This window comes from Phocoena phocoena, chromosome 2 (genome assembly GCF_963924675.1).
Source record: "Phocoena phocoena chromosome 2, mPhoPho1.1, whole genome shotgun sequence".
NCBI lineage: Eukaryota > Metazoa > Chordata > Mammalia > Artiodactyla > Phocoenidae > Phocoena > Phocoena phocoena.
The window spans coordinates 8728250-8748528 of NC_089220.1; the positions used below are offsets into that span (position 1 = coordinate 8728250).

Here is a 20279-nt window from a genome sequence, read left to right on the forward strand (position 1 = left end):
AGCGGGATTGCTGGATCATATGGCAACTCTATTTTTAGTTTTGTAAGGAACCTCCATACTGTTCTCCATAGTGGCTGCACCGATTTACATTCTCACCAACAGTGCAGGAGGGTTCCCTTTTCTCCACACCCTCTCCAGCTAAAATATCCTACTATTTACAGTAGTTTTAATTTATTGTTTGGGTATTCCAGATACATGGTGATAGCATCTGCAAATAGAGATATTATTACCTCTTCCTTCTTAACTCTTATTATTGTAGTTCCTTTTTCTTGTCTAATATCTCCAAAGCTATCATAAGTAGTAATAGGCATCCTTTTATTTTAACTTTATCGGGAAGGCCTCTGGAGCTTCCCTGTTAAGTATGATCCTGTCTTTGCAGCTGAAATATTTTTATTTTATCAAGTTAAAGAAGTATCTTTCAATTCCTATTTTAGGATTTTTAACATGAACAGGTATTGAATTTTGTTACATGCCTTTTGAAGTCTAAGGAGATGATTAGATGATACTTTTATTAAACTCTATTAGTATTATATTGATATTAGGGTATTGACTCTTTCTTACATTCCTGGAATTGATCATGATGAATAACGCATTAATGTATTGGTGGATCTCTTTGCTAATATTTTATTTTAAATTTTTGCATCATAGTTAAAATGGTCTGAAATTTTTTCTTTTTTCCCCCCTCTCAATCTTTGTCAGATTTTGGCATAAAAGTTATATTCACTTCATAAAAATAACTTAGAGGCTTTTCTTTTGTTCTACCCTGTAATACTGTAAACTGCATGAGGATTATCTTTCTTTTTTTAGCTTGGGAGAATTCCATTCAAGCCTGGTGCTTTTCTGGAAGGAGCACTTCTTCTACAACTTCCTGTTTCTTCTGTGGAAATTGGCTGTTTAAGCTTTTTAGCTATACTGGATTCAACTTTGGTTAAATAAATTTTCCTTAAAAAGTATCCATTTCATCTAGGTTTTATATTTTATTTTCATAGTTATTCAAAATAGTCTCTGGGGTTTTAATATTCTCTCTGGATTATTATTGCCCCTTGTCATTTCTTATTTTGTCTTTTTTGTGCTTTATCCCATTTAGTAAAATTAGGTTTGTCTATTTTATTTCCCCAAAAGCCAACTTTTTGACTCATTTATTAATTCTGTTGTTTTGTTCGTTTGTTTTCTATATCATTGATGTCTGTTTTTATCTTTAGTTCTTTAGTTATATATTTGTTTCTGTTGTCCCTTTTCTAGCTCTTTTGAGTGTTTATTTTCTTTTTAAATTTTTATATAGATATTTTATGTAACAGCTTTACTAAAATGTAATTGACGGGGCTTCCCTGGTGGCGCAGTGGTTGAAAATCTTCCTGCCAATGCAGGGGACACGGGTTCGAGCCCTGATCTGGGAAGATCCCACATGCTGCGGAGCAACTAAGCCCGTGCACCACAGCTACTGAGCCTGCACGTCTGGAGCCTGTGCTCCGCAGCAAGAGAGGCCGCGACAGTGAGGGGCCCGCGCACCGCGATGAAGAGTGGACCCCGCTCGCCGCAACTAGAGAAAGCCCTCGCGCAGAAACGAAGACCCAACACAGCCAAAAAAAAAAAAAAAAAAAGTAATTGACGTACCATACAATTCACTCTTTCAAAGTGTCCAATTCAGTTGTTTTTAGTCTATTCACAGTTTTACAACCATCACCATGGTTGCCTATTCTGGGTATTTCGTATAAATGTCATCATACGGTATGTCTTCTTCTGTGGCTGGATTCTTCAGCATAATATTGTCAAGGTTCACACGTATTATGGTGTATATTAGTATTTAATTTCTTTTATGACTGAATAATACTCCATTACATGCCCCATTTTATACAATCATGGACATTTGGGTTATTTCTGCTTTTTGCCTATTATAAATAATGCTGCTACAAACATTCACACACAGTTTTTGTGTGGACACGTGTTTTCATTTCTCTTGGTTATATACGTAGGAGTGGAATTGCTGAGTCATATGGTAACTTTTTTTTAACTTTCTGAGGAACTACCAGACTGTTCTCCAAAGTGGCTGCACATTCCCACCAACAGTGTATGAGAGTTTCAATTTCTTCACATGCTTGTCAACACTTGTTATCGGGCTTTTTGATTCTAGCCATATAGAAGGTATAAAATATCTCATTGTACTTGTGGTTTTGTTTATCAAAAATCAAATGGCATGGCCATTTGTATATCTTCTTTGGAGAAATGCCTATTAAGAGCTATTAAGATCTTTTGCCCATTTTTTTAGTTGAGGTTTAATTGACCTAAAACATATTAGTTTCAGGTATACAACATAGTAATTTGATATTTGTACACACTGTGGAAAGATCACCACAGTAAGTCTAGTTAACATCAGACCTCATACATAGTTAGATTTCTTTCTTGTGATGATAAATAATTTTTACTCTCTTAGCACATTTCAAATGTGTAATACAGTATTATTAACTATAGTAACCTTGCTGTACATTAAGTCATCATGAGTTATTTATTGCCCACTTTAAAAAATTGGGTTATTTTCTTTTTTATTACCAAGTTATGAGTTCTTTATATATTCTGGATTCAACTTCCTTATCAGATAAAATTGACAAATATTTCCCCCCAATCTGTGTATTGGCCTCTCACTTGTTGATGGTATCCTCTAAAGCACAAAACTTTTAAATTCTGATGAATCTAATGTATCTATTTTTTATCACTTGTGTTTTTGATATTATATTGGGTTGGCCAAAAAGTTCATTTGGGTTTTTTAGTAAGATGTTAGGAAAAACCCGAACGAACTTTTTGGCCAACCAATATCACAGAAGGCTTTGCCTAACCTTCACAGTCATAAGGTTACTCTATATTTTCTTCTAAGAGTTTTAAAGTTTAAACTCTTCCCTTAATGTATGTAGTCCACTTTGAGTCAATTTTTATGTATGTTGTGAGGGTAGGGGTCCATGTGTATAGCCAGTTGCCCCAGCACCATTAGAGAGACTTCTTCCCCCCACTGAATTGTCTTAGCACTCTTGTCAAAAATCAATTGACAGTAAAAGCAAGGGCTTATTTTTGTATCCTCAGTTCTATCTGATTGATGTACATATCTGTCCTAATGCCCATACCACACTGTCTTGATCACTATGTCTTTGCGGTAAGTTTTGAAATTGGGACATGTGAGTCTTCCAACTTGGTTCTTCCTTTTTGTTGGCTGTGCAGTGCAGGCATGCAGGCTCTTAGTTCCCAGGGATTGAACCCGTGCCCCCTGCAGTGGAAGCAGAGTCTTAACCTCTGGACCACCAGGGAAGTCCCTGTTCTTCTTTTTCAAGATTGTTTTCATTACTCCATATTCCGTGAATATCCATGTGAATTTCAAGACCAGCTTGTCAATTTCTGAAAAGAAGTCAGCTTGTATTTTGATAGAGACTGTGTTGAATCTGTATATTAATATGGAGAGAATTGCTGTCTGTATTAATCTGCTTAGGCTGCCAAATCAAGATACCATAGATTGGGTATTTTGTTTCAATGGTTACCTTTATACTAATATCTTAGGGTAATATTATTACTCCTTCTTTTAAAAAAGCATTGTCCAAAGAACTTGCTATGACAATGGACATGTTCTGTGTTCTCTAATGTGGAAGGTGTACTGGCTACATGTAGTAGCTTATGGAGCACTTGAAATGTGGCTAATATGATTGAGAAACTGAATTGTAAATTTTATTTACTGCTAATTAAAATTTAAGTAGCCAGGACTTCCCTGGTGGTCCATTGGTTAAGACTCTGTGCTTCCACTGCAGGCGGAGCAGGTTCAATCCCTGGTCAGGGAGCTAAGATCCCACATACTGAGCGGCATGGCCAAAAACACCAATTTTAAATAGCCATGTATGTCTGGTGGCTACCATGTTGGATGGTGCAGGTCTTTTGGTTCCCTACTATGAACATTATTGAAATTAGTAATCTCTTCTTCCCCTCCCTTCCTCTCCCCAAAGTATCTAAAGTGATATCCATTTAGTGCTAAATAATACCTTTGAGGCAAGCATTAAGCTTACTTTCTACATAATCTTTCCCTGCTCTCCCCATTTTTGATAGATGAATTATGTCTTCATTATTGGAGGATATAACATAGTATTTTTCACCTTTGTGCCTACTAGTCTTCATTCTACAGTTATGTGTGTTCAGTGGTCACAAGTAGTTCTTACAAAAAGCTTCTCTAAAGAATTCTTGATTGTCTGGAACTTATTGTTTAGTAGATCTCTCAGTAAGGGCACACAGAAACAATATTCCCTGATTCCCTCAACTTCATCACAGTTTATGTCTTTTATAATTGAAGGTCACTTTGGCTGAATAAAATCATTATTGGCTCACATTTTCTTTCTTGGGTATCTGTACTTCATTACTCCATTTATGCCCTTATGTTTTAATTTAAAAGCATACCATGAAGGTCTAATCCCATATAAGTTACTTGGTCATTTTACCTTATGCCAAAGGATTTCAATTCTATAAAATCTGATAATTTGAATAGACTATGTCTTGGAGTTGACTGTTCTTGGTTGTATGTCCCAGGTACATCATGTCCTTTTTAAATACACAAGTTCAAGTTATTTTTTGTTTTATTTTCAGGAAAGTTTTTTAAAAATAGTTTTGTATATTCTACTCCACAGCCTTACTTTTCTGAGGTTGGGGGGTGTGGGGGGGATTTATTATGTATATGTTGGATCTTCTTTGCCTGTCCCCTATATCCATCACTTTCACTTGACTCCCTTGGAAGAATCCTTCTACTGATTTATTTCTACTTTCTACACTATTTTTCTCTCTCTATCCTTGTTGCTCTGCTGAATTTTGTGAGGGGCTTTGAGGAGATTGGGAAACAATGCCATTGTTACTAAATTGCCCTGATCCTTATTGTGTTTTAAAGCCACTTTGTTAGTGTCACTGTATTTTGCTTACAAAACGAGTTTATATACAAAGGGGAAATGTCTTTAGAAATATACTAATTCTAAAAGATTCTCCCCCATCTCTTTATACCAAACAAGTTATCTTGAACTAGTCCAGTTAAGTCCATTGTCAGTGAGTGAGTCCTCCTAGTGTTAGTGAGTGAACCTCCTAGGGCAAACACAGTTTATAAATTGTAGTGAGAAATTTTCCAAGAAAATGCTGAACTTTCATAGTTTTGAGGTGAAAAATCAATAGCCCTTGAAACTATTAAATGGAACATTTCAATAATATGGGAGAGCTCTTTGCACTTCTCAGTAATTAAACTTATAAACTCAACTTTGGCACCTGGTCCAGATGATACGGGACTTTATACAGCAGCTTCATTGGTTAAGATGCCAGTTACCTGGGCCTGTGAACTTGGAGAGCCAAAAAGCCTAAAATCTAGGGAACTTTGTGCTGCTCTGATTGGATGGTGCCTCCCCTCAACACTGGCCTCATCAACCCACCAACCAAGGGCACCAAGAAGCCGTGTCCATTTTACCACCTTTTTGGTTGGATTGTACTGGGTTAAATATCTGAGTGTCTCATTCCTACTGATCCTATGACTCTTGAGGGCCATGGGTAACCATAATAAGTCTTCGTCCTGGAAGGGACACACACAGATTTAGCATATCTTATAGAAGAATAATAGACTTGGATCATAATTTGATAATCCCATCTGGTTCATTGTGAAATCCCCTGTGTTTGATGTGGTATGTTTGTCATCTGGGGCACCCCATCCTTACAGACAAGATTTAATCTATCTCGACCCACCCCCCCCCCCGCCCGACCTCCATATAACACTTCACTATCCCTCCAGAGATTTCATGGGGTCACACATCTGCCCATCACCCCTTACTTCAAGTTCTAGCATCTGCTGATTTTCCTTGGTTTATGGGTAATCTCCCATCCATCCCATTCCTGTTCCATGCATATCACCCCACCTCCCACTGGGCACCGCTGTCATTCCTTTACCAGAGGGCTGCAGGTGACAGACATTGGGGGCATGGTTGGAGTTAAGTTTGAGGGTTTGGGGAGGTTTTTGGTTCAACACTCAGATTATGCTTTCAAGTGGGATACTGAACACTCTGGTTTTACAGCCCCTCCGCACTAAGCCCATCACCTCATCTTTCTGGGCTCTTCCCTCCTTCACAGACCCCCCCTCCCTTCTTATAACTAATCTTTGAAATGCTAACATTCTTACCTTATTATGCAGAACAACTTGGTTCTGTTTGACTTGGGGCTAGCTTTTCTGAATTCAATGCCCCATCAAAGTGTTTTGCTACATAAAGGATGAATCGTTCCAAGGAGAATCTCTCCTAGGAGGCGGAGCTGCTGCGGTTAATTTCGGGTTTTCTATTTTCTTACTTTTTCTGCTTCCTTTCTTTCTAGTACACCTGCTCAGAATGTTTGAGTTGGGAAGGGAGGGAGGAGGGGAGAGAGAGTTCAAATGAACAGGACTCATCGAGGAACACTTTCTGGAAATCAAGTGAGACTCGGTCTGCTGAGAAATGTCCTGGAGTGTTCCAGGAGAGGGCCAAGGCCAGGAGGAGGCCCAGGACTGAAAGCAAGCCTGCTTGACTAAGTAAGAGCCATTCTGAGAACCTACCCCTCAGGGATATATCATTATAATGATGCCTCCTTTACACACAAGAAAATGGGCTTAGAGGGATTACCTACCTTACTCTAAGTTAAACAGAGCTAGTAAGTAGCAGACCTGCATCCAAACACAGGGATCCTGGCTGAAGTCCATGCTCTTATTAGTCACCATGATATTATACAGACTTGGAAACAAACATGCCTGGATGGAAGCCCAGTCCACCTCTTACTCAGACCCACAGTAAAATGTCTCACCTCTCAGAGCCTCAGTTTCCTCACTGTAGTAAGATAGGTGCGTTGAAACCTATCTCAGAATGTCATTGTGACTATTAAATCAGCTAAAAGCTGGAAAGTGTCTGGCACATAGTAGATTCGATCAGTTGTAATATTCCTCCTTTATGAAATTTTCTGTGTTGAGTGGAAAGTATCATTAACGGCATTCTTAAGGGGAAAAAATTTAAAACTTCCTAAGATAGTTTTACCTTACTAAAAAAAGGAATCATAAAAAGTTGAGGGACAAACAAGACATCAATACCTGTTATTTTTATTAATATTATTTAAACAGGAGGGGAGGAATGACTTGGTCTTCAGCTAAAGAGACGAAAAATATTGCAAGAACAATACAATTTGCTCTATTAAAAAAGAGTCAAACAATTGGTTTATTTGAGGGGCTCACCTTAAAAAACATGACATACATAATCACAAATAATTAGGTCGATTTTTGCGCCAAGTTACAGCTGCCTTTTTTCAACATTTCTACTTCCCTTGGAGACTGTTTAGCAAGGTGACAGGCACCCCCATCCCTGGTTGCTTCAAGCTACCTAAGAATGAATCTATCCAGGTGTTAATACCACAGAATGAAAAGTAAACTTGAAATAAAACAGTATTGTTAGCTTTGTAGCTACTTAAAACACAGGTCTTTGTATATATAAACAAAAGAATAAAACTTGTGTATTATGCATTTTTCCCTCTCACGTTTCTAGAAATCCTTTTAGACAGAGATTTGTAAGTATCGCATCCTGACTTTTCGTTAATCCCAGTATTCTTTAAATGTACACAGCCACGGGAGTCTCCCCTTATCTGTGGTTTCGCTTTCCATGGTTTCAGTTACCTACAGTCAACTGGGGTCAGAACATATTACATGGAAAATTCCAGAAATAAACAATTCATAAGTTTTAAATTGTGGGCCATTCTGAGTAACTTGATGAAATCTCACACTGTCCTGTGTAGGACAATGAATCATCACTTTTCCAGCATATCCCGGCTGTTAGTCACTTAGTAGCCATCTTGCTGATCAGATCAATTGTTGCAGTATCACACTGCTTGTGTTAAATAACGCTTATCCTATTAATAATGGCCTCGAAGCACAAGAGTAGTGATGCTGGCAATTTGGATACACCAAAGAGAAGCGGTAAAGTGTTTCATTTAAGTAAAAAGGTGAAGGTTCTCAATAACGAAAGAAAAAAAATCATACCATTAAGCTCTACAGTAAGAAGGAATCTTCTATGCATGAAATTGTGAAGAAGGAAAAAGAAATTCGTGCTAATTTTGCTGCTGCAACTCAAACCACAAAAGTTAGGGCCACAGTGCATGATAAATGCTTAATTAAGATAGAAAAGGTGGGCTTCCCTGGTGGCGCAGTGGTTGAGAGTCCACGTGCCGATGCAGGGGACGCGGGTTCGTGCCCCGGTCTGGGAAGATTCCACATGCTGCGGAGTGGCTGGGCCCGTGAGCCATGGCCGCTGAGCCTGCACGTCCGGAGCCTGTGCTCCGCAACGGGAGAGGCAGCAAAAAAAAAAAAAAAAAAAAAAAGATGGAAAAGGCATTAAATCTACAGTAAGTTATTTTGAGAGAGAGACCACATTCATGTAACTTTTATTACAGTATAACTGTTCTATTTTGTTATTATTGTCAATCTCTTACTGTGCCTAATTTATAAGTTAAACTTTATCACAGGTATGTACATATAGGAAAAAACATATAGAGAGTTCAGTACTATCCATGGTTTCAGGCATCTACTGGGGGCCTTGGAGCATATGCCCCCTGGATAATGGGGGACCCCTATCCTTCAGTTCCAAAAGGCTCGGTGTAATTAGCCCACTGGTTGGCAATGCGAGGCTGACGGCCTGTAACGCAGGACAAAAAGTCACGAGGCTGGGGTTTTAGCCCCAACTTACTAACTTCCTGCAGGAATGAGTCGCACCAGCCCCTTTCTGCACCTTGGTCACCTCCTCTGTCCAGAGAGGGATTAGTTAGCGTGATACATGATTAACAATCTCCTTTGAACCCCATAAAGCAGTAAGTACTCTTGTTATCCCCGATTTCCTACTGAAAACAGAAAGCTCAGCAGTGTGGTTACTTGCCCGAAGTTAGTAAGTGGTGTGGCCCAGAGGTTGCCAGAATCCGTCCTACGTCTGGCTCCCAGTGTTCATGTATTCGGCTCAGTCCTTGGCCCTGAGCTAGATGCACGCAGCAGGTGCACATCCCGGCACAGAAGGAAGTGCCTTGATGGTGATTAACAGAGGGCAGTGAGCAGGGATGCAGGAAGGGTCGACTGTGGGTGGGCCAATCAAGCAAGCCCCCCTGAGGTGGCGACACTGGGGCTGGAACCAGAGGTGAAGTGGTGCCATCTGTGCTGAGAGCTGAAGGGTGGGCTTCTCAGCTGGGGGAACACCAAGCAAGCCTGGCAGGGACGCACAAGAGCCCCATGTTCCTGAGAAAGGCCTTGCTGGCCAGGAAGATAATTTTGTGCTAGGGGCCTTGGGGAAGCCAAGAAGCATCTGACTCACCTCCTGCTTCAGCACAGAGGATGAATTGTAGAGGCACAGGCCTGGATGCGGAGAAACCGATGAAGGCATCTAGGGCAGAGGCCGGCAAACCTTTTCTGTAAAGCGTCAGATAGTAAAGATTTTTGGCTTTGTGGGCCATAAAGGTCTCTGTTGCCGCTACACAACTGCCATTGTCGTGGTGAAAGGAACCACTGGCGATACATAAATGTGAGCATGGATGTGTGCTAATAAAACTTTATTTATAAAAACAGGGGACTGGTGGCCCATAGGCTACAGTTTGTCACCCTCTGGTCCAGGTAGGAAATAGGAAGATGAAGAGGTACTGGCAGTGAAGATAAGTAGGTGGAGAACCACCTGTAATTACTTTTTGGTGGGAGGTTGTTTTTCATTTCTTTAATATCAACTTTAATTGCACAAGTGAGACATAAGTACACTTTCCTTATAAGAAAATTAAACATTACAAATTTGACCACACCCCAAACCCAGGTGTACTAGCTGCTATTTTTTTTTTTTTAATACTTATTTATTTGGTTGCATTGGGTCTTCATTGCAGCAGGCAGGCTTCTTAGTTGTGGCTCATGGGCTCCTTAGTTGCAGCAGGCGGGCTCCTTAGTTGTGGCATGCGGACTCTTAGTTGCGGCACGCATGTGGGATCTGGTTCACAGACCAGGAATCGAACCTGGGCCCCCTGCACTGGGAGCATGGAGTCCCAACTACTGCATCACCAGGGAGGTCCCCTAACTCCTATTTTTATTTCTGGATGTATCACCGTCGTCCTTTTTCTCTGTATTTATACTTACATGTACCTAATGAACTATGTGGTATCATTTTATGATTTATTTTGCGGGGGCAGGGGCTATAAGAATGGTACCCTGCTAAAGGAGTTTTCACACCTCTCCCCTCCCCTCGCCTCGCGTCTCCCACTGTTAAAGAGACCTGGCACTGGCTGGGCCTCCTTGGCTTTTGAGGGCACCGTGTACTGCACTTGAGAATGTCGCTCTGCCCCACGTAGCGGGGAACCCGGAAAACTGCCTTCGGGTCTGCTGCATCACTTGGTCCTGATGGCAGGACAGATCCGTGGCAGAGCCCTCCCTTGCTCTGGGCCCCGCTGCAAGCAGGCCATGTTCTAGCTTGGAGGAGATGTCCTGTCCTGCCGCGAACCACAGGACCCTAAAACTTCACTGAACCTTCACGGGGGGTTAACTCCTATTTCTGGATACACATGTATCTCATGAGGGCAGCTGGGGTGCCGACCACTTCCTGCTCATCAGGTCAAGTAGCACGAAGTCTTCAATAGAGTGACCAGCACGATGCCCTGTGAAATGCCAAGGGTCAAGGTCCCTGTGGACTTACCGTCAGTGGTGGTGTTTTCTAGTGTTTGGTCATTATCTTGTATTTGTTATGTTCTGTGTGGTTATAAATCATTTGAAGGGAGCAGGCCACCATGATGCACAGCGCTGGGGGGCACCATTCTCTCACAGTATGAATGGGTGGTGTCCCCGGGGTTGTGCACCTGGGCAGCCAAAGATGGGGCCTTGTTTTCTCAGCCATTTGCTATCTTTAAGAGGAAGATTATATTTCCTTTTTACACTCCTTTTCTCATTCTCTGCATCAGACACTTTTCTCTCTCTTCCAGCTGGCTGCCTTCCATCATGGACCTTTTGGACTGCCTCTACTTAGTTTTCTTTGCTGATTCTTTCTCTGTCATGCTAAGAATCTGGCATTTTTCTTTTTGCTTGTCATACCTGTTCCGTAGATCAGGGATCAGTAAACTATGGCCAGTGAGCCAAATCTGGCCTGCTGAACGTTTTGGTAAGTAAGGTTTTACTGGGACACAGCCATGCCCATTTGTTATGCGTCTTGCATGGCTGCTTTCATGCTACAATAGGAGAGTTGAGGAGTTGCTACAAGGGCCACGTGGCCTACAGAGCCAAAAATACTTACTATGTGGCCCTGTATAGAGAGTTTGCTGACCTCTGTCCCAGGTAGTTCTCTCTTCTCCTCTGACATCAATGACCTCTGATGATGACTTCCCAACCTATGAATTCAGCCCAAACCTTTCTCTAGACCCACACATGTGTCCAGGGCATTTCAACATGGATACCTCACATGCATCTGAAACTCAGTATCCCGAACCCAACTCATGGCTTGATTGATCCTGGATCTCTGCCTCGCCTCCTTGCATGTTCCCAACTCAGGACCCCGCTGGCCAAACCACGGACCCTGAGCGGCAACCTGTCTCTAGCTTTCCCATCCTCGCACATCTGCTCGGTCACCAAACTCTGTCCATTCTCTCTCCTCAGCTGCTCTTGCATCTGTCCGTTCCTCTCCATTCCCACAGACTGTGCCTGGTGGGGCAGAGGAGAAAAGCCGGGATGGGGAGCTGGGAGACCTGAGCTCCAGCCCTGGCTTTGCCACAGGTGATTACGGACCGGGGCACATTGCTGAGGCCCGAGTTCCTCATGTAGAACAATAGACACAGCGGGGCCTGACCTGCCTCCTGGGCTTGCTTTAAGGATCAAGCTTTCACATCACATTGTTTCACCTTGAATCTGAAACATAAAGTGCTGTGAGGATGACAGGGCATGGTGTAATGGTGAGGATTCTTCTACCCTGCTTCTTCCTCCAGGCAGCCTCCCCGGATCCCCCAGCTGCATGACACCCGCCCCCTCCTTCTCTTGACACACTTTGATAGGCCTCCCTTGCACTCAGCCCTGATGCACAGTCCCCTGGGTATGTGCTCAGTCTTGAGGGCAGGGATGAATTCCTGCCCATTTCTCTTTCCTTCAACTCAGCATAGGCCTGGCCCAGAGTTGACGTTCTGTAAATGTTTGCGGAACTTGGCCAAATGCCCTCAAGGAGCTCCCAGACACGAGGAGAAACAGACACACAGATGAGCAATATGGCGGGGGGGGGGGCTCCCCTGGTGGCACAGTGGTTGAGAGTCCACCTGGCGATGCAGGGGACACGGGTTCGTGCCCCTGTCCGGGAAGATCCCACATGCCGTGGAGCGGCTGGGCCCGTGAGCCATGGCCGCTGAGCCTGCGCGTCCGGAGCCTGTGCTCCGCAACGGGAGAGGCCACAACAGTGAGAGGCCCGCGTACCGCAAAAAAAAAAAAAAAAAAAATACGGCCAGGGCAGAGAGATCTGGCACATAACATCTAATCGTTCCCACGGAGGAAGATGTCCAGTGGGAAGGGCCTGGGAAGGGCCAGGCCGGGGCTCAGCCAGGATGCAGGCATCCCAGGATGTGTGCTCAGCGTCTGTTCCCATTGGTCAGTGTGTAGGCAACAAGGGTAGTGCAGGGTTTCAGACATGGCCCCCGGTTTTGGCTGAGTGGAGGGAGAACACTCCTGCGGAAAGCATCCTTCGTGGTCAGTGATTCTGACATACGAGGCTCCTATACATACTGATTAAACCACCTGGCGCTGCCCATCATCCTTTACAAAAAGATACTTTTCCCTGTGTTCTGCGGGACAGCCTCTCCTTTGTCCATCACCCGAAGTCATTAACATAATCCCTAGTAGCTGCTTTTAGTCTTCAGCTCTGGCCAGATGGAACTGAGAACTATTTTCTCACCTGCACCAAAGCAAACTGTCAAGAGGTATTAGACCCAATCTCCAGGACCCCACACCACAGACCCACACCCCACTGATGAACGCATGGAGATACGCCTTCAGGAACCGCACAGAGGATGGAGGAGACCGCCCTGCGGACTTCAAGCTCGTGGGTGTAAGCACTCCTGGATATGCCCCGGGAGTGATTCTGAACATTTCGATGTGCTTCTGCTCTCTTTGCTCTCTCACACGCCAAACCTCTGTCCTGGATGGCCTGAGACAGCTACCTCCTGGAGGGAAGGGCAGACTTAGACTTTGTTCCAAGGACACGGAGAGAGATCAAAGGCTTTTGACATTTGCAGTTGGATTCCGCAGCAGCACAGCACCCTTGCCAGCCAGGCTGCCATCCAGTGAAAGCATTTCCAGATTTTTCTTGTCCTCGAGCATATTAGCAATGGAGCTCCATGACCTAGGAGAAGCAGAGGACAGCCTGCTGCCTTTCCTGCCCCAGAGTTAGGGCAGGAAGGGGAGGGAGGAGGGAAGTCTTGCCCAGTACGTCTCCTGGAATCCTTCCTTGTGTGTGGCTGGGCTGCAGGCTGCATCCGACATGCCCCCACCCATCTCAGGCCAAGGGGAGGGGAAGGCGAGCTGAGGGGCGGAGGGTTTTCTAAAGAGCCAGTCTGTCAGATCACAGGAGCTTCTAAGAGGAAGGGGCTTGGCCCAGCCCCTGGTCTCCCTTTCCTTAACCACTCCTCCACGGCGGACTTGAGTTGTGACCACAGCACTCCCTCCCCTTCCCTCTTCTGCATGCATGCAAGTGTTTTTCTAGGGCAGTGATTCTCAACTGGGGAAAATTTTGCACCCCCCCGGCGGGGGGGGGCACATTTGGCAATCACAACTCAGTGGGTGGGTTGGGCAAAGGGCTACTACCAGCACTTTATGGGCAGGGACCAGGGATAGTGCCAAATAGCCTACAGGGCACAGGACAGCCTTTCATGACGAAGAATTTTCTGGCCCAAATGTCCACAGCTCTGAGCTTAGAAAGCCTGCTCTTGGTATATACTCTGGGTATGGCTCTGTGTGCCATTTTAAAATTTGATAAACGCTTCTGAATTGTCCGGCACACCTCCAGAGTGTCTATAACAATCCACTCCCACAACACGTAAGGCTTAACTTCTGCCAACATCGAGGACACACGTTTCTGAATTCTGAAATCTGCGCTTCCCAAGTTGGGCGTCTCCTCTTCTGTAAGTTGCTCATTCCTGGCATTTGCCCATTTTTCTTCTCTTAGGGAGCTCTAGGAGTTCTCTATGTATTCTGCACTCTAGTGCTTTGTACCTAGTCTTGATATTTCCACCCTTGCTTTTTTAGCATCTTGTCACATAGAAAATGCTGCATTTGAGAAAGTTAATCGTCTCACACTGTCTTTTGCTTTCTTTCTATCTTTGTCTTGTTTAAGGTGTTTTCTATCCCAAGATCATGGACATATTCCCCTGTGCTTTCTTCAGTAATTTTACGAATTCATTTTTAAGGTTAGGACTTTAATCTGTCGGTGATCTCTTCTCGTGACGGGTGTGAGGGAGCGAATTCCCTCATCGTGCCGTCACCAAATTACTGCCCTGCCCTGCATCCACGCCGCCCTCTTCCACCCTCCGCTTCCAAGGGCAAGACCCGTCAGGGCCCCGGACTCTGCCTCACCCCTCCCCGCTCAAGGACTGTTGCCTCTTCACCCAGGACATGCAGGAACATCACCGCTTGTGAAAGCTCACGCCTGCTACTGGATATCCTTCTGCACCTACCACAGTCTTTGCCTTTTCATAGCCCAGCCTCACGAAGAGCCCACCCTCCACTCCCTTACCCTCTGCCGACGTCCTGCTGCTGAAATGGGCCAATCCCAACTTCCTCCCCTGCTTGGAAAAACACTAAAGGGGTAACTACAGTTCTACCTTCAGTGTCAGCTGCCGCGTTTCTACACTAGGAACCAGTTTAAGCTAAGCTCCGATTCCGCACAAAAGCTGAAGAACGCGCAATGACATTTAATTACCCAGCACTGGGAGGCAACCTTCAGGGACCAGCATCACTTCCTGGGACTGATGGGGCGGGAGAACCACAGGCCAAACCCGTCGCTCCACATGCCCCTTGTGCAGATGGGCTAACTGAGGCTCAGGAGCTAACAGCCTGCCCAGCACTTGATCTACTCCCGGCCAAAGTGTCAGCAAAAGTGACATCCAGGGCGCATCTGAGTCTCAAGTCCAGACCTGTCACTCTTCAAGCCACTCCCTGCCCGAGGCCAAGCAGAGCCGAGGGCAAGTTTCCCATTTTAGGCTGTACTGGAGGCTCGGGGCTCTGGCTGGGCACTGGGTCTGGTGGGCATGGGGGGGAGGTGTTTGGGGGAGTGGCACCTGGAAGATCGGCGTGAGGGATACAAAGGGGGAAGAGGAGCTATGGCAGGTCACCCTGAGCACAGACGGAGGGAGATGGGAAATGCAGAGTGGACAGGGGGCCCGCTGCCTCTGCCCCCCCCCAAGGAGGCCCTGGTAGGTGTGCAAACCAAAGAGCAAGTGCATAAGGATCACAGGGCCAGCAGGGCCTGGGAGGAGACAAAAGGTGACAGTCAGGGAATCTCAGAAGAGCCGGGCGGCGGCCCGTCAGAGCAGGACCAGGGGTAGGAGGGCAAAAGCCCCGCTCCGGGCCCTCAGTGCAGTTCGAGCTGCTGCCAGTCTCAGGAAGAAGGCTCTGTGGGTCGATGCAGGGTCCCTGAAGGCCACTGTCATCGACTGAACTTGTGGCACCCCAGTGCCACGGCCAGACCTAGAGATCCACGTTCGTTGGATCCAAGCTTGATCACGGCTATTTCCAGGCTCTGTGGTTTCAGGGAAATCATTCCAGCTCTCAGAGCCTGTTTGCTCATCTGTAACACGGGATGTTAACATGTACACCTCAGAGAATTCTTTTGAGAATTAAATGATGACCATTATTCAGTGTTTTGTGAACATACTAGGGGTCTGTCCACGGTGGAAATCACATCCACTGGGGTTGGGAGGGGGCATAAAGGGGTGGCTACGTAAGAAAAACTCAGGGAGCAGCCTGAGGGCAAGGTGACCAGCATTGCCTTTCTGTAAAGAGGAGTGTCCTCCTTGCTAGTGTCTGCTGTCCGCATTGCGAGGCTCCAGGCCTGACATACCAGCCCCGTCAGCGGCTCCCACTCGGCAGACGTTTTAGGATCAGCTGCTCCATGGAGTTGATCTGCAGAACGGGGGGAGCAGTGATCAGAGCCTCTGGGAGATGCTCTTCTATCCAAATGAAGCAGATGGGAACCCGGGTTTGTGGATTTAGGGGCCCGGGGAAGGGATCCCTCCCATCCTTTGCCCCACTTTGCACACCTACGGTCACTACTTAATGCCCATCCCCCTCACCTGGGCCACCATGCACTTGCCTGGCCATGGTCCACTATTTCCCAGAGTCTTGAATCCGTTGCTTGGTACCTTCGCCCGGGGTAGAGCTCCCACTTGGGGGGCAGCCCGAACACGAGCAGATGGCTGGGGGACCTGGGCATCTGGGGGTGCACTGGTGTCTGCCACATGTGGACTGTGACGCTGATTTCATGCTGAAGGGACCAGAGAGGAGGGCGCACGTCAGGGATGGTTGAACTGCAGACACACAACCAGGGTCCTGGATCCCCTGGCCCGGCTGGTGGGCTGCCCAGACCAGAGGTCGATGGGCATGCTTTCAGAATCCCACACCCAGAGCCTTGGCACCATCACTTGGGGGTTTTCCTTGGACCAGTTCTCTCCAGGCCTCCTCTGTACCATCCTCCCACTGACCTGCACCCCACTCACCCCACCACACCCTGAAAAGTTAGCCTCTGTTTCCAGCCTGTCCGCAACATTGGGCCTACACTGATTACTCTGTTGGCCCTCTGTCTTGGCCACTTCCATAGTTTTAAAAATTCTCTTTTCAAAAATAAGATATCTAAAAAAATAAATAAATAAAAATAAGATATCCATAGACCTCAGGATCTGGGAGGGATGGGTTTTCCCTTAAAAATATTTTGTAGTTTTGATCATGGCCATCACTACTTGTTGTGAACATTAAAAGAAAAAAAAAAATCAGCCAATCCAGAAAGGTATAAAAATGAGGGAAAGTCACCAGACAACTATAACCAAAGCTCCATGTGTTTTGCAACTAAATGGGAAGTTCTTTACAGAGTTTTCTATCAGAGTATTTGTCTTTGTGCTGAACGTTTTTCCGAGCTAAGAATCTAGCCCTTTATCAGTCATACATGTTGCAAGTTATTTTTCTCCGTTTGTTGTCCTAACTTTATGAGCTGGCTTTGCAAGAAGGATAGTTTTAATTATGTGGCAAAATCTCTTTCCCTTTGGATTCTGGCTTCAGATCAGGCGTCAGCAAAGTATGGACCCAATCTGGCCCACCACCTGCTTTTGTAAATAAAGCTTTATTGCAAACAAACACTACTTCCTTTGTGTGCTGTCTTTGGCTGCATTTGCACTACGAGGGCAGAGTTGAGTAGTTGCTACGGAGTCTTTACCATCTGCAAAGCTGAAAATTTTTACTATCAGACTCTTTACAGAAAGTTTGCTGACCCTTGCATTCGATCATGCTCGAAAGCCATCTCCCATCCTAAGACTGCATGTGAAAACCCAGATCTACTATTCAGAAATAATCATTTCAAATTGTGAAAACAATGCTCAGCCTCCAGGTTCCCCTCCCCCACTCATGGCTAAGTTATTTGAAGAATCCATTCTTTTCCCATTGAACACTTTTGTATGCTTTTTAAAAACTTCCTAAACTATTTTGTCCAGAATTTTCTGCATGCTTTATTGGGTGGAAAAGACTCAGTGTTCTCAACAAAAAATTTTCTGGATTACCTATTTGAAGATAGCTAGGAAATGTGTTATATTGTTTAAAATGACCGTGAATTGTTTATTTAATACCTGGATAAGTATTTACCATATTACCCTGAAGTATTTATATTTTGTCCCTCAAAGATGGGCTGTGATCCAAACCCCTAGTTTAGGGCAGCTCTTTCCAATCTGAGTGATCATCCTTATCACCTGGGGAGCTTTTAAAACATAAAGGGTCTTAGACTCCACCCAAGGCTCCTGAATCAGTTTCCAAGGTGGGATTCTAGAATGTGTTACCTCTCAAATGCTCGCCCAGGCCATTCAGATGGTGAGCTGTGTCTGTGACCTCCACAGAAGTAGATTATTCCCATTTTGCAGGTGACGAGCCTGAAGCCAAGGTAAATTTTATACTGTTGGCCCACCTGCTGCTCTAGGTTGCAATGCTTTTGCTTGTGCTTGTCCTGTCTCCTTTCTGATCCTGGAGAACTCCTACTCATCCCGCAGAGCCCACCTGAATAGCCGCCGGATGTGTGAAGCCTTTTCAGCATGCACTAGAGGCAAGACTAGGCCCTGAGCTACCTCTCTTTCAGCCACCCCATGGAGGACTGCATCATCTCCTGTAGATAAGCTCTGCCTGTGGTCCCTCCAGGCAGGGGCTCCTGGTCAGCACGCTCAAACCCACACAGGCCGAGTTTTCCAGCGCCAGTGAGAACTGCATCCTCATTGCGTAATATGCAGGGCCCCCACGGGCTAAAGTCCACGTACCACCCTTCCGCTGCCTCCCCTCATGCCCCACGACTCACTGTGCTGCCAGGGGAGCCCCTGCCCCAAGCTCTGTGGGAGGGACTGATCCGCAAGGCCACAGTCACCCAGGTCCTTCCATTCTCATCCTCGTAGATGCCAGGCCTCCGGAACCACAGGCAGCATGGGGGCGACCCAAGGGGCGGAGAAGCTTCTGCTTCCATTGCAAGGCTGTGCCCAGGGCAGGCCTCGAGGCACACAGGGAACCTCCCAGGTGTTCAGTCTCCTTAAGTGGACTGGCTCCCGAGTGGGGTGAGGCCGGTGATCCTGGGGGCGGGGCCAGTGAGCCTTGGCAGGGGCTGCAGGGACCAGCGAGCCCAGGTGTGAGGGTTCGAGGGGGTTGAATAAGGGGCAGAGCCAGAGCGGGGAGGAGCCCTCTGCCTCTGGGGGCAGGCAGGGGCGGGGCCACAGAGCAGGAGTCGGAGGAACTGGGCCCACCTGCCTGGAGGTGCTCGGACCGGAGTCAGGAGCCTCAGGGGCCGGCGGATAAGAAGCTCCCCAGGTACAGAGCCCCCCCAGGCCTCTGCGCAGGGGCAGTTTGGTTCCTTAAGATCAACACTCCCCTGCTTCCGCTGATTCCTCCGCAGCCTATCGCTGGCATCCTCTGCTCTTGCCAGGCCTTATGCAAACCTCCGAGCTCCAGATTCTGAGCTGGCAGGGACTGCCAGGGCATCTTCCCGTGGCCATTCCTTCAGCAGGACCCCGATCGCGAACCCTTGGGGTAGTGAGCTCAGTGGATTCTTGCCCCTGGAGATAGCTGGCCAGGGAACCTCCTGGGCAAATCAGGCTCCCTCTCCACAGAAAATGAGCCAGTGCCCCAGGGGCATTTGCAATCGGGATCGTATAAAGTGTGAGGGAAACCAGGCCACGGGAGGGAGGGTGTGTGGCCATCCTGCACACCCTATCCTTGACCATGGGGTCCGGAGCACCCGCTTGGCCTGGTCATCTTATTAGCTCTGCTTTGCCAGGAGGCCACAGACACAAGAGGCAGGCCCATGTGGTAAGCACCCTGGGCTTCTGAGCCTGAGCTTCTTTTCACAGCAATTCCACCTCCTTCCCTGGTGTTTTTCCTTCTATCGTGGGATTGGAGTGGCCGTAGGAGACGAGGGGCATTAAGGTCTTGAATAACACGGTCACATACATGGAATCACATACATCTGTTACCGTATTCTATGGGATAGGAGCAGGTCCTGCCCACACTCAATTATACAAGGATGTAGATATCAGGAGTCAGGGCTCAAGGGGGTTCCCCAGAGCCTGTCTGCTATAAGCACCAACCCCACTGGGTTACTCTGAGGATGAAATGAGATGGTGTATAAAGAGCAGTGCCTCTAGCACATAGTGAGCACTCGAAAAATGCCAGGTACTAGCTATGCTCCCAGACTTGTCCCCTTCCTGAGCAAAAGCCATCAGTCCACCCTTTGTAACACGAACGCAACTAGTATTTATCTCTATCACTCCATATCACAAACATGTACGGGTATTCTCAACCTCACTCCAAGATGAGCCAGTATGTGGCTGTATGTGGGGTGGGGGCAGAACTGGTCAATACGTGCAGAGCATCTACGCCACATGAGGCACCATACGTGTGTCCTCTCAGTTACGTCTCCCAACAACTCCATGAGCTAGAGACTGTCATCCCCACCTCACGCCACTGAAACTGAATAGAAGTGCTTCACTGATCTCCCTTCTCATGCCATGTGCTC

At 46.2% G+C, this 20279-nt stretch overlaps 1 protein-coding gene across 1 annotated transcript; it reads right to left on the reverse strand.

Moving 5' to 3' along the window:
• Positions 1-16099: 16099 nt before the first annotated feature.
• Positions 16100-18737, reverse strand: TCL1B (TCL1 family AKT coactivator B). The gene is made up of 3 exons (XM_065871630.1): positions 18576-18737; positions 16344-16514; positions 16100-16153 (listed from the first exon to the last, which is right to left on the reverse strand). The coding sequence occupies exons 1-3, from the start codon at positions 18735-18737 to the stop codon at positions 16100-16102; spliced, it is 387 nt and encodes a 128-aa protein (XP_065727702.1).
• Positions 18738-20279: the final 1542 nt, after the last annotated feature.

Excerpts from the sequence above, each read along its gene's own strand:
- TCL1B (XM_065871630.1), bottom strand. The coding sequence starts at position 18,737 with ATGGAAGCAGAAGCTTCTCCGCCCCTTGGGTCGCCCCCATGCTGCCTG. Across the intron at positions 16,515-18,575 it reads GGGGCTCCCCTGGCAGCACA|CATGAAATCAGCGTCACAGT; the intron begins GTGAGTCGTGGG and ends TGGTCCCTTCAG. Across the intron at positions 16,154-16,343 it reads AAATAGTGGACCATGGCCAG|ATCAACTCCATGGAGCAGCT; the intron begins GCAAGTGCATGG and ends CCCGTTCTGCAG.